The sequence below is a fragment of the Mobula hypostoma genome, chromosome 16 (genome assembly GCF_963921235.1).
Source record: "Mobula hypostoma chromosome 16, sMobHyp1.1, whole genome shotgun sequence".
Classification (NCBI taxonomy): Eukaryota; Metazoa; Chordata; class Chondrichthyes; order Myliobatiformes; family Myliobatidae; genus Mobula; species Mobula hypostoma.
This window is the reverse complement of record NC_086112.1, coordinates 71,462,300-71,481,868: the sequence shown is the minus strand read 5'-3', so window position 1 is coordinate 71,481,868 and position 19,569 is coordinate 71,462,300. Positions and strand designations below refer to the sequence as shown.

Here is a 19,569-nt window from a genome sequence, read left to right as displayed (position 1 = left end):
TTCCTTAGAATATAAAAGCAAGGATGTAAGGTTGAGACTTTTTAAAGCACTGGTGAGGCCTCACTTGGAGTACTGTGAACAGTTTTGGGCCCCTCATCTTAAAAAAAGATGTGCTGAAGCTGGAGAGGGTCCCAAAGAGGTTCACAAAAATGATTCCAGGATTGAATGTCTTGTCATATGAAGTGCATTTGATGGTTATGGGCTTGTATCCACTACAATTCAAAAAATGAGAAGACTTCTTTGAAACCTATCGAATGGTGAAAGGCCTTGATAGAGTGGACGTGGAGAGGATGTTTCCTATGATGAGAGAGTCTAAGACCAGAGGACACAGCCTCAGAGTAGAGGGGCATCTTTTTAGAATGAAGATGAGGAATTTCTTTAGCCACAGAGTGGTGAATCTGAGGAATTCTTTGTCACAGGCAGCTGTGGAAGCCAAATCTTAATGTATATTTAAGGCTGAGGTTGATAGATTATTGATTGGTTTAGGGCTTGAAGGGACACAGGGAAAAGGCAGGAGACTGAGGCTGAGAGGAAAATTGGACCAGCCATGATAAAATGGCAGAGGAGATGCGATGAGCCAAAATGGCCTAATTCTGCTCCTATATCTTACGGTCTTATTATAATTCTATATTATCTTTTTTGAACAAAAGAATAATATTTGCCACCCTCCAAACTATTCTTGTAGCCTGTGAGATCATTTGCAAAGGTGCAGCAATCTTTTCCCTGCTCCCTGTAGTAATTTGGTGCATATCCAGTCTGGATCCAAAGACTCAGCAATCCTTATTTCCAAAAGTTCCACCACATCCTGTCCTACACTGACCTCACATTCATCAATGTCCCTGTCACTGGTAAATACTGAAGCAAAGTATTCATTAAGTTTTACCTCTACATCCTCCAACTACAGGCTCGTTTCCTCTACTATCCCTGATCATTCCTATCTTCACTCAAGTCATCCTCCTGTTCTCTTATATATGCGTAGAATGCCTCAGGTTCACCTAAGTACATTCCTAAACTCCTTCCTAGCTACCTTGTAACTCTGTAGAGCACTATTTTATTCTTGCATCCTGAACCTTAAGTATGCTTTTTCCTACCTCTTAAGGGGAGGGATAAGATGGTGCCAAAGGGCGACTTCTTCAAGTTCATCTGTGAACTGTTTAAATTCCTCTCTTTAATAGCTCTTCTTTCCTTTTCAAGGTGGCTGGGGTGCCGTCAGAGTCCATGATTTAAAACTGCACTCAAACTGTGGTTCTTAAGGCGGTGGGTTCCCGCTCTCGGAGCTCGCCGACTGGCCTAGCGTTTTGGAGCAGCCTGGAAGATGTTAACCTTCAGGAAGCAGCCTTGTGGACGACCCAAGCAACACACATCAAAGTTGCTGGTGAAAGCAGCAGGCCAGGCAGCATCTATAGGAAGAGGCGCAGTCGACGTTTCAGGCCGAGACCCTTCATCAGGACGTGTACATGTTGTGGACGACCCGATTCTTCGCAGGTGTGACCAACTGAAGCGTCACGAAAGATTGGAACATTGAGACAGTGGATATGGCTGTCAGAGGCCTCTGCACTTGAGTGATTGTAACGTCGAAACAGCAAGCTGTTGGTCTTCCCTCTCATTTTAGAGAGGGAGGGCCTGTTGGATGTTGAACTGTCAGGATGAACAGTGGTTTTTGATGGGACTCTAGATCATGGTCCCTTTTGGGGTTTTGCTTTTGCTTGGTGGGTGGTGGGGGCTGACGCTTTCTGCTGGAACATGGGGGGAGGGGGGCTTTGGGGTTCTCATGCTTTTCTATCATTTATTCTTTGGAGTTTTTCTTCTGTTTTGTGGATGTCTGTCAAGAGTAAGAATTTCAGGTTGTATATTGTATGCATTCTCTGAGATTAAGTGGAAGTATTGACTAGATGTTCCACATCTCTTCTCAATCAATGCTCTTTTACCCTACCATCCTTTCCCTGTCTCAATAGGACAAATCTATTCAAAACTTCATTCAAGTGCTTCCTAAATTACTTCCAAATTTCCATTGTTCGTTTCCCTGACTATATCTGTCCTCAAATCATGCTCCCAAGTTCCTGCCTAACGCGCCCTCCCCAAATTCAATATTTTCCCATACTGCCTGCTACAAACCCTCTCCATGGCTGTGGTAAATGACAGGGAGCTGTGGTCACTGCCTCTGCAATGCTCACCCACTGAGAGATCTGACACCTGAACTGGTTCACAGCTAAGCACCAGATCCATAATGGGCTCTTCTCTAGTCAATATACTTTTTCAGGAGTCTTTCCTGGACTTGCCTAACAAATTCCAACCCTTCAAAACCTTAAGCACCGAGGAATGCCAATCAATATTAGGAAAGTTGAAGTTATCCATGACTACAACACTGTTATTTTTCCACCTTTCCAAAATCTGACTCTCAATCTGCAGCTCAGTGTCTCTGCTGCTCTTAGCCCTCCAGAGGTCTATAGAATACTCCCAATAGAGTGATTACTCCCTTCTTTTCTTAGATCCACCCACACTGACTCAGTAGACGATCCCTCCTGGATATCCTCCCTTTCTGCAGCTATGAAACTATCCCTGATTAACAATGCCACTCCCCACTTCTCTTTCATTCCCCCCTTGTCCCTTTTGAAACATCTAAACCGAAACATCCAGCAGCCATTCCTATCCTTGTGACAGCCAAATCTCGATAATGGACACAACATCATAGTTCCAAGTATTAACCCATACTTTAAGTCCATCACCTTTGTTCCTGATACTTCCTGCATTAAAATAGACCCCATCCAGCTGACTGCAATTATATTCTTTCCACTGCCTCTCCTTCTCACAGTATCTACCTTTATACCAGCTCCCCCATCCCTTGACTATCAGATCTGCTAAACTAGTTAAAAGTCTCTCTGACACTTCTAGGAAACCTGCCAACAAGGATGTTGGTCCACTCGAATTCAGGTGTAACGTATCCCTTTTGTACAGCTCAGACCTTTCCCAGAGGAGATCCCAACGATCCACAAATGTGAAACCTTGCCTCTTACACCAATTCTTTAACCGCAGCAATCCTTTTTATCATTGCTACCTCTACTTTTATCAGGTGCCTCAGGACTCACACCACCAGGTTCAAGAACAGTTACTACCCCTCAACCATAAGGCTCTTGAACAAAAGGGGATAACTACACTCATTTAACGGCTCCGTTGTATTGTTATTTCATGTTTGCTATTTATTTATATCAGCATTGGCACAGTTTGTTTAGTTTATAGTTCCTGATATTTACAGTTTATAGTTACTATTCTGTAGATTTGCTAAGTATGCCCGCAGAAAAAGAATCTCAGGATTGTATGTGGTGACATGTATGTACTCTGATAATACATTTTATTTTAAATTTCACTTTGACATATTGATCTGCTAAATTGTCCTATTTTTACCCTCGGTGATGCGTGGCACAGGCAGCAATCCAAAGATTACTTCACTTGACGTCCTGCTTTTCACCTTCCTCCCTAACTCCCTGTAATCGTTCTTCAGGTCCTAATCCATTTTCCTAGCGATGTTGTTGGTATCAGTATACACCGTGACTTCTGGCTGCTTACCCTCTACCTTAAGAATGCTGTGGACCTGATCTGGGACATCCCTGACCCAAGCACCTTGGAGGCAACATACCATCTGTGAGTGTCTGTCACACCTACAAAATATCCTGTCTGTACTTTTAACTACTGACTCCTCGATAACCATTGCTTTCTATTCCCTCTCCCTACACATCCAGCCCCACTGCACTCCTCTCCTTGTCCCTTGCTTTCTGAGCCACAGAGCCAGACTCAGGATCAGACACCCGATTACGCTGGCGTTCCTCTGTTAGGTGTTCCCCAACTCCCCTAACAGTACTGAAAGTGGCATATTTGTTATTGAGGGGGATGGCCACAAGAGTTAACCTGCATGGCTGTTTATCCCCCTTCTCCCACTTCATGGCCATCTGTCTGTGTCCTGCAGCACAGGCTTAACTACCTCCCTGTATCTCCTGTCAACCAACCCTTCAGCCTCCCGAATGATCTGGAGTTCATCCAGCTCCAGCTCCATAACAATATCTGTAAGAATGACTTGTATAAAAGTGTTTGACGTGATGTCCTATATTACAAACTTTTGATCCTTTTTTAAAAAAATGGTACATCTTGAATTAAAGGAAAAACTAAAATGAACACAGCCTACAAAACATAGCACTTTTGTTATGAAGGCAGCCATAATACTACAAAAGCAACATTTTTCATTCAACAACAATAAGAAGCAAACACAAAGGAAATACCGAGTAAAGAGCAATATAATTACAGAGCCCTTTGGCACAACTGGTCTATGACAGCCAACATAGTCCCAATGCCAGTACTTAGCTGAGAACATTCTAAATCTTTCCATTTATTTGTACTTGTCCAACTCTCTTTACTCTACCTGTCTCAACTATACCTCATGTAGCTCACTACACAGACATAACTGTGTGTAATAAACTTGCCCCTCATGTTTCTACTAAATCTTTCCCCTTTCATCTTAAACCTATGTTCTTGCTTTCCCAAACCAGGAAAGAAGTGCATTCACTCTATCCATACCCTTCACAATTTTGTATATCACTATCTCCCATGCTCCAAGGAACAAAGCCTGTCCAACCTCCCCAGTGCCAGCCCAAGTCCTGGCAGCATCTTTGTAAATCTTTTCTGCAGTCTTTCCAGTTTAATAACATCTTTCCAATATTAGATCAACCAAAACTGAACTAAAGCTGCAAATGCCTCACCTGCATCCTGTACAAATGTATAAATATATCCCACATTTTACATTCAGTGTCCTGACTCAGTGCCAATAGCCTTCTTCACCACCTTGTCTACCTGTGAATCTTCTTTCAATGAACCAAAGTATGCCCAGGTCCCTCTGTTCTGCAACATGCCCCAGGGTCTTGCCGTACACTCCTAGATTTGACTGTCCATAATGCATCACTTCTCTAGATTAAAGTCCATTTATCAATCCTCAGCTTATTTCAATCCTCAGCTAAATTCTAGAAAGTATGGGCTCAAGGTGCTTAAACTCATAGAAGAAACCCATCATCCCAGTGATCAAGCTAGTCAACCATCATTGCATTCCTTCTAATGCAAGTATTTATCATTCCTTTGGGACACAATATTCCAGTGAAGTCTCACCAAGTAATTGTAGTAAGATGTTTTTACTCTTGTACTCAAATCCTCTTGCAGTAAAGGACAGCATTATATGATTTTCTAATTTGCTGCTGTACATGAATATTAGCTTTCAATACAAGGATTTTTAAGTCCCAACCAACACCAATGTTTTTAAATTTCTCAACATTTATAAAGATATTTAACCACATATTCTTCCATGTTACCATCCAAATGCCATGTCCTTGAATATTCAGGGTTGTTTATATTGGCTTCAAATCTGACAGCTTTTTCACCCACACTGCCACAAAGCTTAGTATCATCAGCAGACTTTGATACTTGATCCTCTCATCCATATCAGTGTTGCAGTTTGTGACATTGACCTCTGCAGCACCCAGTTAGTCACAGTAACCAGTCATCAATTCATACCAATAATGGCTCCTTATCTACTCCTTCTATCCATCTTTTAATACCCCCATGTGTGCTTAGCCCATTTCTCTACTCTACACCCACGAATGTGCAACTATGCACAGCTCAAATGCCACCTATAAATCTGCTGATGAAACAACTATTGTTGGCAGAGTTTCAGGTGGTGATGAGCAGGTGTACAGAAGCAGATCAACTGTTTGAGTAGTGTTACAACAAAACCTTGTGCTCAATGTCAGCAAATCCAAGGATTTGATTGTGGACTTCAGGAAGGGGAAGTCAAGAACACACACTGGTCCATGTCAAGATATCAGCAATGGAAAGGGTAAGCAGTTACAAGTTCTGAGTGTCAACATCACTGAAGATCTATCTTGTACCCATATAAAGAAGGCACGACAACGCTTATATTTCATTAGGAGTTTGAGGAGACTTGGTATGTTACCAAAGACCTCACAAATTTCTACAGATGTCCCGTGGAGAGCATTCTAACTGGTTGCATCATCGTCACATACGGAGGGGCCACTGCACAGGATTGGCAAAAGCTGCAGAAAGTTGTAAACTCAGCCAGCTCCATACGGGCACTATCCACCCCACCATTAAAGAAACCTTCAAAAGAGGATGGCTCAAAAAGGAACCCCATCACCAAGGACATGCTCTTTTCTCATTGCTATCAAGGAGGTCGTACAGTTGCTGAAGACACACAGGCAATGAGGAACAGATTCTTCCCTTCACACACATACACACATATATACATATATACACACACATCTTATTCTAATTTATTGCCTTTATCATGTATTGAAATGCATTGCTGCTGCAAAACCACAAATTTTACGACATACATATGCCAATGATATTAAACCTGATTCTGATTCTGGGTGATACTGAAACAACCTCACATTCAACTTTAGCAAGACCAAGGAATTGAATGTCAAATTCAGGAGAATAGAAAACAGCCTGCGTTCTGGGGTGAGTGGTGCAATAAGTGAGCCGCTTCAATTTTTTGAATGTCAACAACTTAGAAGGTCTATCCTGGGCCCAACACTTTGCAATGATGATGAAGGCAGTCTAGTGGCTCTACTTCGTTAGTAGATTAAGAAGCTTTGGTATGTCACCCAGACCCATGCAAATTTCTATAGATGTGTGGCGCAGAATATTCTGGTGGTTGCATCAAAGCCTGGCATGGAGGCTCCAATGTACAAGACGACAAAAGGCTGCAGAGGATTGTAGACTTAGCCCGCTTCACCATGGGCACAACACTCTCCACCATCAAGGATATCCCAAGAAGGCAGACTCATTAGAGAGAAGGTACAGGAGCCTGGAGACTCACATTAAACAATTCAAGGTCAGGTTCCACTCTTCCGTCTCAGATTTCTGAATAGTCCATGAAAGCTGCCATGCTATTCGATTTGGTTTTGACTTTATAGTAATTTTATGTCTTTGCACTGTACTACTGCTGCAAAACAAATCTCATGTCATATAAATCAGCAATAATAAATCTGATTTTGATTCTGAGAACTGTACTATGATTAACTGTTAATAAGATGTACACTTTAAACCTATTGCAAAGCACCACACAGCAATAACTTTGGAAAGAAAAGTTATCAACTACTATGTCCGGTTTTAAGTTTGCCAGGATTTCTGCTTTACTGTGGCTGCAGCCTTCGATGTTGTGGCTAACAATTTTCATGATTTCCAGTGGGCCGAAGGTTTGTCCTTTTACTACCCACTGGATCACTTGGTCTGGCGCGTAATATCAGGATTGGTCTCCATTCAGATTAACAGGGTCATGGCGTGAACGTTCCTGAACCGAGGAAAAGCTATGCTGCAGTGGAGGAACTACCTCACGGAACATCCTCCCAAACATACAGGATTAATCTCTGGCAACAAACAGAAGTGAGAACCCCACCAAACAATACAGTGCAAGACCCCACAGAAATGTTACCAGATGGGGCACTGCTTGACAGACGGAAGTGGTGCACTCTTAACAGAGCGAGAGTGGGAGTTTGTAGGACAGGAGACAATATGGTGAAGTGGGGTTTAAAGACCAGCGAATCCTGTAAGTGTGGTGAAAGGGTGCAGAAGATTGAACATGTTCTGCACAACTGTCTGCTCTCACCTGATCTAGCTGTCACTGACCTGCTCAACATCAACCAAACAACACTAGAGTGGCTGGCTGTCTGGTGTGACAAGCTATGAATGAACTACTCTTGTCAATTCTATGTCCTCATTTGGAGGCTCTCAGGTTTTGTAAACAAGACTCTACTTTGAAGGAGAAAACATAAATGGCTACAACAAACTAGTTTAAGTAACCTGGTGATACTCAAACAACATGAAATCACAACATTTTTAAACCCTGGCTCTCTTACTCACATCTCAGTGCAATTATTCTCACCTGTAGTACATTGTCAGTTGATTTGTATGTATCCCAGAACTTGTTATACATTGAGGGTTTGTATGAAAAGCAGCTTTCAAACTGGAATCAGAAATGGAATAACAGATTCTTTAGAATTAACTTGCTATTCCAAAAATGCAATTGAAATCATGAACTAATGTTTTCCACTGTTGAATACCTTGTCTCTGGACCATTGTATTGTGTGCTCAATTAATGCCGGAAAGGATTTCAATGTACAAAATGGAATTTCTTCTTCAGGAGGATCTCGCTGTAAAAACAAACAAATAAATTGTTAAAGCATGTATATAACATCTGGTACCACTCCCATATTAATAATTTCAAATATGCATTACACAGGTCTTCATTTACTGCACAGAAATGCTATCATTTAAATTCATTTATGCCAGCATGCTATTTTAATGTTAAAATCTCTGCCACAACTATTCACTTTAATGATAAATGCTGACAAGCCTGAGCAGATGTAATTTGAAAGGGAAAGACATACACAGCAAATGTAGGCCCCTAAAGAGTATTTATCCCATTATCGTGATCCCCATTTCTATCTGAAGACTTGAAGATGGCTAACATTGTTCTCTCATTTAAGAAGGGCTGCAAGGACAAGTCAGGAAAGTACAAGCTGATGAATTAAATTTAACTGACAGGAAAATTAATAAAGGTAACTCTGACAGACATGATCTACTGCATATGGGAAGGACAGTTGGCATGGCATTGTACAGGGGGTACCATGTCTCATAAGCAATAGGGATCAACTTAAGGATCAAATTTATTTGCCATATACATTTACAAGTATTAGGAATTTGCAGTTTTGTGTTGGTGCGACATGGAACAAAAACAACAGTATTCAGTAATTATTAAGAACAAAGAAAAATATATTAAAAATTAGAAGTACAGATATGGAATAGATGTACAAAAATACATAAATACCGGTGTGTGTTTATACTGTAAAAGACATATAAAAAGTGGTTTAAAATGTTTACAGTCCAATGCAGTGACTGAGATAATAGAGGGGTTGGGGGGAGGGCTACCAAGAAAGGTTGATCAGATTAATTGCCTGGAGGAAGAAATTTTTAAGATAATATGAAGTTTTTGTTTTAATAAACCTATAGCACTTTTCCTGAAAGGTTCTTTTGTAAAAGGCAGTTTATCAGGTGGGTAATGTCTGGCTCCATCACTATCCTTGATATCCTTGATCACTATTCTGTTTCAAAAACTTTCCTCACACATCTCCTTTGAACTTACACCCTCTCACCTTAAATGCATGCCCTAATTTTTAGATGTGTTGGCGTGTGGCCAAGTGGTTAAGGCATTCGTCAAGTGATTTGAAGGTCGCTAGATCGAACCTTGGCTGAGGCAGCGTGTGTATCCTTGAGCAAGGCACTTAACCACACATTGCTCTGAGACAACACCGGTGCCAAGCTGTATGGGTCCTAATGCCCTTCCTTTGGACAACATCGGTGGCAGCATGGGCAACTGCTGGTCTTCCATACAACCTTGCCCAGGCCTGTGCCCTGGAATCCTTCCAAGGTGCAAATTCATGCTCTCATGAGACTAACGGATGCCTATATATATATAATTTTTAGATATTTCAGCCTTTGGGAAAGATATTTGCTGTCTATTCTTTATTGCATAGACCACCCAATAGTAACAGGGACATCGAGGAACAGATAGGGAGACAGATTCTGGAAAAGTGCAATAACAACAGGGTTGTCGTGGTGGGAGATTTTAATTTCCCCAATATTGATTGGCATCTCTCTAGAGCAAGGCGTTTAGATGGGGTGGAGTTTGTTAGGTGTGATCAGAAAGGTTACCTGACACAATATGTAGATAAGCCTACAAGAGGTGAGACTGTACTAGATCTGGTATTTGGAAATGAACTTGGTCAGGTGTCAGGTCTCTCTGTGAGAGAGTATTTTGGAGATAGTGATCACAATTCTATCTCCTTTACCATAGCATTGGAGAGGGATAGGAGCAGGCAAATTAGGAAAATGTTTAATTGGAATAAGGGGAAATACGAGGCTATCAGGCAGGAACTTGGAAGCATAAATTGGGAGCAGATGTTCTCAGGGAAATATACGGCAGAAATGTGGCAAATGTTCAGGGATATTTGTGTGGAGTTCTGCAAAGGTACGTTCCAATGAGACAGGGAAAGGATGGTAGTGTACAGGAACCATGATGTACAAAGGTGGTAGAAAATCGAGTCAAGATGAAAAGAAAAGCTTACAAAAGGTCCAAAACTAGATAATGATAGAGATCCAGAAGATTATAAGGCTAGTAGGAAGGAGCTTAAGAATGAAATTAGGATAGATAATGATAGAGATCCAGAAGATTATAAGGCTAGTAGGAAGGAGCTTAAGAATGAAATTAGGAGAGCCAGAAGAGGCCATGAGAAGGCCTTGGCTAGCAGAATTAAGGGAAACCCCAAGGCATTCTACAAATATGTTAAGAGCAAGAGGATAAGATGTGAGAGAATAGGACCTATCAAGTGTGACAGTGGAAAAGTGTGTATGGAACTATAATGGCAGCATAACGAATACTTTGCTTCAGTATTCACTACAGAAAAGGACTTTGGCGATTGTAGGGATGACTTACAGCGGACTGAAAAAACTTGAGCATGTAGACATTAAGAAAGAGGATGTGTTGGAGCTTTTGGAAAGCATCAATTGGATAAGTCACTAGGACTGGATGAGATATACCCCAGGCTACTATGAGAGGCGAGGGAGGAGATTGCTGTGCCTCTGGCAATGACCTTTGCATCATCAATGGGGACGGGAGAGGTTCCAGAGGATTGGAGGGTAGCAGTTATTGTTCCCTATTCAAGAAAGGGAGTAGAGATGGCCCAGGAAATTATAGACCAGTGAGTGGTAAGTTGATGGAGAAGATCCTGAGAGGCAGAATTTATGAACATTTGGAGAGGCATAATATGATTAGGAATAGTCAGCATGGCTTTGTCAAAGGCAGGTCATGCCTTTTGAGCCTGATTGAATTTTTTGAGGATGTGAATTAACACATTGATGAAGGTAAAGCAGCAGATGTAATGCATATGGATTTCAGCAAGGTATTTGATAAGGAACCCCATGGAAGGCTTATTGAGAAAGTAAGGAGGCATGGGATCTAAGGGGGCATTGCTTTGTGGATCCAGAATTAGCTTGCCAACAGAAGGCAAAGAGTGGTTGTAGATGGGTCATATTCTGCATGGAGGTCGATGATCACTGGTGTGCCTCAGAGATCTGCTCTATGAGTCTGTCTCTTCGTGATTTTTATAAATGACCTAGATGAGGAAGAGGAGGATTGGGTTAGTAAACTTGCTGATGACACAGCGGTTGGGGGTGTTGTGAATAGTGTGAAGGGATGTCAGAGGTTACAGCGGCATATCAATAGGATGCAAATCTGGGCTGAGAAGTGGCAGAAGGAGTTCAACCTAGATATGTGTGAGGTGGTTCATTTTGGTAAGTCAAGTTTGATAGCAGAATATAGTATTAATGGTAAGGCTCTTGGCAATGTGGAGGATCAGAGGGATCTTGGGGTTTGAGTCCATAGGACACTCAAAGCTGCTGCGTGGTTACGAAGGCATACTGTGTATTGGCCTTCATCAACCGTTGGATTGAGTTCAAGAGTCGAGAGGTAATGTTACAGCTATATAGGACCCTGGTCAGACTCTACTTGGAGTACTATGCTCAGTTGTGGTCGCCTCACTACAGGATGGATGTGGAAACTATAGAAAGGGTGCAGAGGAGACTTATAAAGATGTTGCCTAGATTGGTGAGCGTGCCTTATAAGAATAGGTTGAGTGAACTCGACCTTTTCTCCTTGGAGTGACGGAGGATGAGAGGTGACCTGATAAAAGTGTATATGATGATGAGAGGCATTGATCCCAATGCTGAAATGAGAGAGCACAGTTTTAAGGTGCTTGGAAGTAGGTACAGTGGAGATGTCGGGATAAGTTTTTCTACGCAGACTGGTGAGTGCATGGAATGGACTGCCGGTGACGGTAGTGGAGGTGGATACGATAGGGTCTCTTAAGAGACTCCTGGGCAGGTACATGGAGCTTAAAAAAATAGAGGGCTATGGGTAACCCTAGGTAATTTATAAAGTAAGTACATTTGGCACAGTTTCGTGGGCCGAAGGGCCTGTATTGTACTGTAGGTTTTCTATGCCTCAATGTTTCTATAATTTTGTAATCTTAAAGTGGATTAAACTAGATCAATCTTCAGAGCCTGATTGAGTGTATTCTTGGACCATGCTGGAAGCTCATGAAGAAATTGAGAAATCCTTACAAAGGTACTTGCTACATCTTTTACCACACACAAAGTTCTGAAAGACATTAAATTAGCAGAGTTTTATTGTTAAGAAGGGCAGAAAGACAAGCCAGGGAACTACAGGCTGGTGAGCATGACATCAGTGGTGTGATACTGTGAGAGATACTGACAGATATGAGCAATCATCATGGGGTCTTTACGGATAATTAACACAGCTTTGCATGGCAAGTCAGGTCTGAAAATACGTTACAGATTTATCTGAAGAGGTGACCAAAATGCAAGATGAGGGTAGGGCATAGGATATCATCTATGTGGACCTTAGCAAGGCATCTGACAAGGTTATGCGTGGCAGACTAGTGTGGACAATTAGATTCCATGGGATCTGGGGGGAAAGAGATAATTACACAGGTTTATATGCGGTTCAATTGTAGGAAGCAGAGTGTGTTGTCATAGAATTATACAGCACAGAATCAGGCCATTTGGCCTGTCTAATCATGCTGAACCATCATTCTGCCTAATCCTATCAACTTACACCCAGACCATAGCCTTCCAAATCCTTCCCATCCATCTACTCAGACAAATTTCCCTTAAATTTGTACAAGATAATGAGAGGCATTGATCGTGTGGATAGTCAGAGGCATTGATCGTGTGGATAGTCAGAGGCATTGATCGTGTGGATAGTCAGAGGCTTTTTCCCAGGGCTGAAGTGGCTAGCATGAGAGGGCATAGTTTTAAGGTACTTGGAAGTAGGTACAGAGGAGACGTTGGGGTAAGTTTTTTTATGCAGAGAGTGGTGAGTGCGTGGAATGGGCTGCTGTCAGCGGTGGAGGAGGCAGATATGATAGGGTCTTTTAAGAGACTCCTGGATGGCTACATGGAGCTTAGAAAAATAGAGGGCTATGGGTAAGCCTAGGTAGTTCTAAGGTAAGGACATGTTCGGCACAGCTTTGTGGGTCGAAGGGCCTGTATTGTGCTGTAGTTTTCTATGTTTCTAAATCTTGAAATTGATCCTCACCACTCTCTGTATGAAGATATTCTTCTTAAACATTTTACCTTTCACCTTTAACACTTGACCTTTAGTTCTAGTCTTTCTCAACCTCATTGCAAAACCTTGCTTTCATTTATCCCTCATAGTTTTCAATATCTCTATTAAAGTTCCCCTCTTCCTTCTACGCTCGAGGGATTAAAGCCCAAACTTACTCAACTTTTCCCCACAATTCAAGTTCTCAAGTCCTGGCAACATCTTTGTAAATTTTCTCTGCACTCTTTCAATCTCATTGAAACCTTTCCTGTAGATAGGTGACAAGAACTAGAGGACAATATTCTAAATTAAGATCACTAATGTCCTACACAAGTTCAACATAACATCCAACAGTTCACTGAGTGAGATTGCAAAAGAATTTGTTTTTTTTCAAAAAAAAATTTCAAAGCAGATGGAGAAAAGGTGAACAGGGGAAGAATAGATAACAAGCATATTTTCTTGAATTGATACAATGGTTAAGTAACCAACATCAAATAGTCCTATCAGCAGCTCATTAAGGGAAATAAACTTTAAAATTTTCCTTCATGATATTTATACTCTGCCTTCTGCATATCTTGGAACAGCTATTTGCTTTCTTCAATCTTCCTCAAATTCACTTACATTAGAAGCAAGAATGGAGCTGATCCATTATTCAGAATGTGGCACTTACATGGCTGTTATATGACTCTGTCAGGTTTGGCACAATAACCTCTGTGTGTCCTTTTGTACCCATAGTTCCTGAATCTAGAAGAGGGCGCTGATTTGACACACATCGACTGTAGATAAAAAGTTAGACACACTGTCAGTTGCAACAGCACAAAGGTACAGAATGAGACAAGTTCAAAGTAATACATCGAGGAGGATAAAACCTCCCTTAATATAATTTACATATAAGCAGGAGCTACATAAAGCAAAATATTTGGAACAAATACAAGGATTTCATTAGCAAAATACAAACTGTACCGTAATGGAAGCTTAACAGAGGGTGCAGAGGAGATTTATCACGATGTTACCTGGTTGAATGCGTGTCTTATGAGGATAGATTGAGTGAGCTAGGGCTGTTCTCCTTGAAGCAAAGGAGAATGAGAGGTGATTTGAGGAAAAGATGATAAGAGGCATAAAACGAGTAGACAGTCAGAAACTGTTTCCAGTGCAGAAATGCCTAATATGAGGGAGTTTAATTTAATTTAATTTAATGTGATTGGAGGTTGGTATATAAGGTCGTCAGAGGTAAGGTGTTTTGTTTTTACACAAAGAGTGGTGGGTTCGTGGAGGACTGTTTAACCGTGGTGGTGGTTCAGACAGGTACATTAGGAGTATTTAAGAGACTCTTAGGTGCACGGATGATAGAAAAATGGAGGGCTATGTGGGAGCAAAGGGTTAGATTGATTTTAGAGTAAGTTAAATGGTTGGCACAATATTGGGGGATGAAGTTCTAATGTTCCATGTTTTATGTTTTAATTAGCAGGTCTGGCAGCACTGGTGAACACAAAGAATGGTGGATTGTTTGGGTTGAGACCCTACATCAGGATTTATCGGTCAGGATTCAAAAGTCAAAGGTATATAAATGCTGTAAAGTTAACAAATGTCACGACATATGCTGGTGTTATTAAATCTGACTCTAACATAAATGCTTTGGGATTTTGATCTTGATAGGAAATCAAAAGGAAGTGATTTTACCCACGGATATTAGCAAAATGTAGATTAAAGAACATTAATTTTAAGTGTAAATTGTGTTAATCATAAGAGGTACTTATATATTTTCCAATAGTTTAAAAATATCCTACTACACACAATACTCCAAGTGTGGTCTCACGAGTGCCTTATAGAACCTCAACATCACGTCTCTGTTCTTATATTCTATACCTCTAGAAATGAATGCCAACATTGCATTTGCCTTCTGCACCATTGATTCAACCTGGAGGTTAATCTTTAGGGTATCCTGCACAAGGACTCCCAAATCCCTCTTAAGAAGCAGCAGTCCCAACACCGACCCCTGTGGAACTCCACTGGTAACTGACAGCCAGCCAGAATAGGATCCCTTTATTTCCACTCTCTGTTTTCTGCCAATCAGCCAATGCTCCACTCATGCTAGTAACTTCCCTGCAATTCCATGGGCTCATATTTTGCTAAGCAGCCTCACGTGCGGCACCTTGTCAAAGGCCTTCTGAAAATCCAAGTACACCACATCTACTACATCTCCTTTGTCTACCCTGCTTGTAACTTTCCTCAAAAAATTTAGAAAAACCATGCTCGCTTTGGCCTATCTTGTCATGTGCCTCCAGGTACTCCGTAACCTCATCCTTAACAATCGATTCCACCAACTTCCCAACCACTGATGTCAGGCTAACAGGTCTACAGTTTCCTTTCTGCTGCCTCCCACCCTTCTTAAATAGTGGAGTAACATTTGCAATTTTCCATCTGGTACAATGCCAGAATCTATTGATTCTTGAAAGATCATTGTTAATGCCTCCGCAATCTCTCCAGCTACTTCCTTCAGAACCCGAGGGTGCATTCCATCAGGTCCAGGAGATTTATCTACCCTCAGACCATTAAGCTTCCTGAGGACCTTCACAGTTGTAATTTTCACTGCATCTACTTTACTTCCCTGGCACTCTTGACTGTCTGGTATGCTGCAGATGTCTTCCACTGTGAAGACTGATGCAAAATACGCATTCAGTTCCTCTGCCATCCCTGCGTCTCTCATTACGATATCTCCAGCATCATTTTGTATTGGTCCTACATCTACCCTCAACTCTCTTTTACCCTTTATATACTTAAAGAAGTTTTTAATATCTTCTTTGATACTGGTCACCAGCTTCCTTTCATAATTCATCTTTTTCTTCCTAATGCCCTTTTTAGTTTCCTTCTGCAAGTTTTTAAAAGCTTCCCAATCCTCTATCTTCCCACTAACTTTGGCTTCCTTGTATGCCCTTGCTTTTGCTTTTACTTTGGCTCTGTCTTCACTTGTCAGCCACAGTAGTGTCCTTCTTCCATTCGAAAATTTCTTCTTATTTGGAATATACCTGTCCTGCACTTCCCTCATTTTTTGCCGGAACTCCAGTCATTTCTACTCTGCTGTCCTTCCTGCTAGTGTCCCTTGTCAGTCAACTTCGTCCAGTTCCCCTCTTATCCCATTATAATTTCCTTTATTCCACTGAAATACTGACACATTGGAACTTCTCACATTTCAAAGTGAACACGATCATATTGTGAACCCTAAGGGTTCTTTAATCTTAAACTCTCTTTATCACCTCCGGACCATTGCACAAAACCCAATCCAGCACAGCTGATCCCCTGGTGGGCTCAACAACAAGCTGTTCTAAAAAGGCATCCTTTAGACATTCTACAAATCCTCTCTCTTGAGGTCCAGTACTGACCTGTTTTTCCCAATCCACTTTCATGTGTAAATCCCCAACGATTATCATGACATTGCCCTTCTGACATTCCTTTTCTATCTCTTGCTGTAATTTGTAATCCACATCCAGGCTGCTGTTTGGAGGCCTGTATAATTCTGCCATTAGGGTCCTTTTACCCTTGCCATTTCTTAACTCACCCCATAGAGACTCTACACCTTCTGATCCTATGTCATCTGTGGCTGACAAGGAAAGTCAATGCCAACATGAAAACAAAAGTGAGGGCATATAATAGATCAAAAACCAGTGGGGTTAAAGGACTGGGAAACTTACAAACCAACAAAAAGGAACCAAAAAAGCCAAGTTAAAATATGAAGGTAAGCTAGTCAAGAGCAGACATTGGCTAAAAAACAATGCTGGAGAGATTGTAGTCAGGGACAAGGGAAGTCAGATAAACGATAAGTATTTTGCATTAGTCTTCAATGCGGAAAACACTAGCAGTATGCTGGAGTTTTGAGTATCGGGGACAGAAGTGAGTGCAGTTTATCACTAGAAAGAAGGTGCTTGGGAAATTGAAAGGTCTGAAGGTAGATAAGTCACCTGACCAGATGGACAACACTCCAATGTTCTGAAAGAGGTAGCTGAAGAGATTATGGAGGCATCAGTAATGATCTTTTCAGAATCAATAGATTCTGGCATGGGTCCAGAGGACTAGAAAATTGCAAATGCCACTCCACTCTTCAAGAAGGGAGACAAGTAGAAGAAAGGAAATTATAGGCCAGTTAGCTTGACATCAGTGGTTGGGAAGATGTTGGATTTGATGTGGTTTGGGGTACTTGGAAGCCCATGATAAAATAAGCCAAAATCAGCATAATATCCTTCAGGGAAAATCTTGCATGACAAATCTGTCAGAATTCTTTTAGGAAATAATAAGCAGGATAGACAAAGGAAAAACAGTGGATGTGGTATAACTTGGATTTTCAGAAGGCCCTTGACAAGGTGCCACACATGAGGCTGCTTAACAAGAGCCCCCATGGTATTACAGGAAAAGATACAAGCATTGATAGAGTATTGGCTAATTGGCAGGAGGCAGATGGGAATAAAGGAGCCTTTTCTGATGGGCTGCCAGTGAGTAATGGCGTTCTGCAAGGGTCAGTGTTGGAACCGCTTCTCTTTATGTTGTTTTTTTTTTATAGGCATCCGTTAGTCTCATGAGAACATGGATCTTCACCTTGGAAGGTTTCCAGGGCGCAGGCCTGGGCAAGGTTGTATGGAAGACCAGCAGTTGCCCATGCTGCAAGTCTCCCCTCTCCACGCCACCGATGTTGTCCAAGGGAGGGGCATTAGGACCCATAGAGCTTGGCACCGGTGTCGTCGCACAGAAATTTGTGGTTAAGTGCCTTGCTCAAGGACACACACGCTGCCTCAGCGAAGGCTCGAACTAGCGACCTTCAAATCACTAGACGAACGCCTTAACCACTTGGCCATGCGCCACCACTTGTTGCTGTAAGTCAGTGATTTTAATGATGCAATTGATGGTCTTGTGGCCAAAATTATAGACGATAATAAGTAGATGGAGGGGCAGGTGGTGCTGAGAAAGCAGGGAGGCTGCTTGAGGACTTAGACAGATAAAGAGAATGGGAAAAGAAGTAGCAGATGGAATACAGTTCTGGGAAGTGTATGGTCATGCACTTTGGTAGAAGGAATAAAAGCATTGATTTTTCTCTAAACAGGGAGAAAATTTTAAAAATTCAGGTGCAAAGGGACTTGAGAGTCCTTGTGCAGGGTTCCCTAAAGGTTAATTTGCAGGTTATACCAGTTATGTCTGTGGTGAGGAAGGCAAATGCAACAGAAACCATAGAAACTACAGCACAGAAACAGGCCTTTTGGCCCTTCTTGGCTGTGCCGAACCATTTTCTGCCTAGTCCCACTGACCTGCACATGGACCATATCCCTCCATACACCTCCCATCCATGTATCTGTCCAATTTATTCTTAAATGTTAAAAAAGAACCCGCATTTACCACCTCGTCTGACAGCTCATTCCATACTCCCACCACTCTCTGCGTGAAGAAGCCCCCCACCCCCCCATGTTCCCTTTAAACTTCCCCCCCCCACCCTTAACCCATGTCTTCTGGTTTTTTTCTCCCCTTGCCTCAGTGGAAAAAGCCTGCTCGCATTCACTCTATCTATACCCATCATAATTTTATATACCTCTATCAAATCTCCCCTCATTCTTCTACGCTCCAGGGAATAAAGTCCTAACCTATTCAACCTTTCTCTGTAACTGAGTTTCTGAAGTCCCTGCAATGTTAGCATTCATTTCGAGAGGACGAGAATAAACACAAGAATATAATGCTGCAGCTTTATAAAGTATTGGCAAGGCCTCACTTGGTGACTTGTGAGCAGTTTTGGGCTCCTTATCTAAGGAAGGATGTGCTAACACTGGAGAGGGTCCAAAGCAGAATCACGAAAATTATTGCTGGAATGAACGTCTTACAATATGAGGAGCACTCGAAGGCTCTGGGCCTGTACTTGCTTGAATTTAGAACAATAAGGGCAAAATTCATTGAAACCTATCAAATGTTGACAGGCCTAGAATGAAGGTGGAGAGGCTGTTTCTGATACTGGGGGAGTCTAGTACCTGAGGGCACAACTTCAGAATAGAGGGACAAATGTTTAGAATAGCAATGCAGAGGAATTTCTTGAGACAGAGGATGGTGAATCTGTGGAATTCGTTGCCACATGTGGCTGTGGAGGCCATCTCAATGGATGAATTTAAGGTAGAAGTTGATAGATTCTTGATAAGTCAGGGCATAAAAGGATATGGTAAGAAGGCAGGTGTATGGGGTTAAGAGGGATCAGGGATAGACATGATGGAATATCAGAGCATACTTAATGGGCTGAATGGCCTAATTCTCCTTCTATGTCTTTTGGTCTAAATTAAAATTTAAAATTAAAAAAACTAATTATC

The 19,569-nt window shown here is 41.7% G+C and overlaps 1 protein-coding gene across 3 annotated transcripts in view; it reads right to left on the bottom strand.

Moving 5' to 3' along the window:
- Window positions 1–19,569, bottom strand: part of uba6 (ubiquitin like modifier activating enzyme 6) — a 455,635-nt gene that overhangs the window by 125,731 nt on the left and 310,335 nt on the right. For all 3 annotated transcript variants that reach the window (XM_063069103.1, XM_063069102.1, XM_063069104.1), the window contains 3 exons: window positions 13,911–14,016; window positions 8,121–8,210; window positions 7,943–8,023 (listed from right to left, as the gene is read on the bottom strand). In XM_063069103.1, coding sequence (XP_062925173.1) covers window positions 7,943–8,023; window positions 8,121–8,210; window positions 13,911–14,016 — 277 coding nt within the window. The remainder of the gene's footprint in view (window positions 1–7,942; window positions 8,024–8,120; window positions 8,211–13,910; window positions 14,017–19,569) is intronic.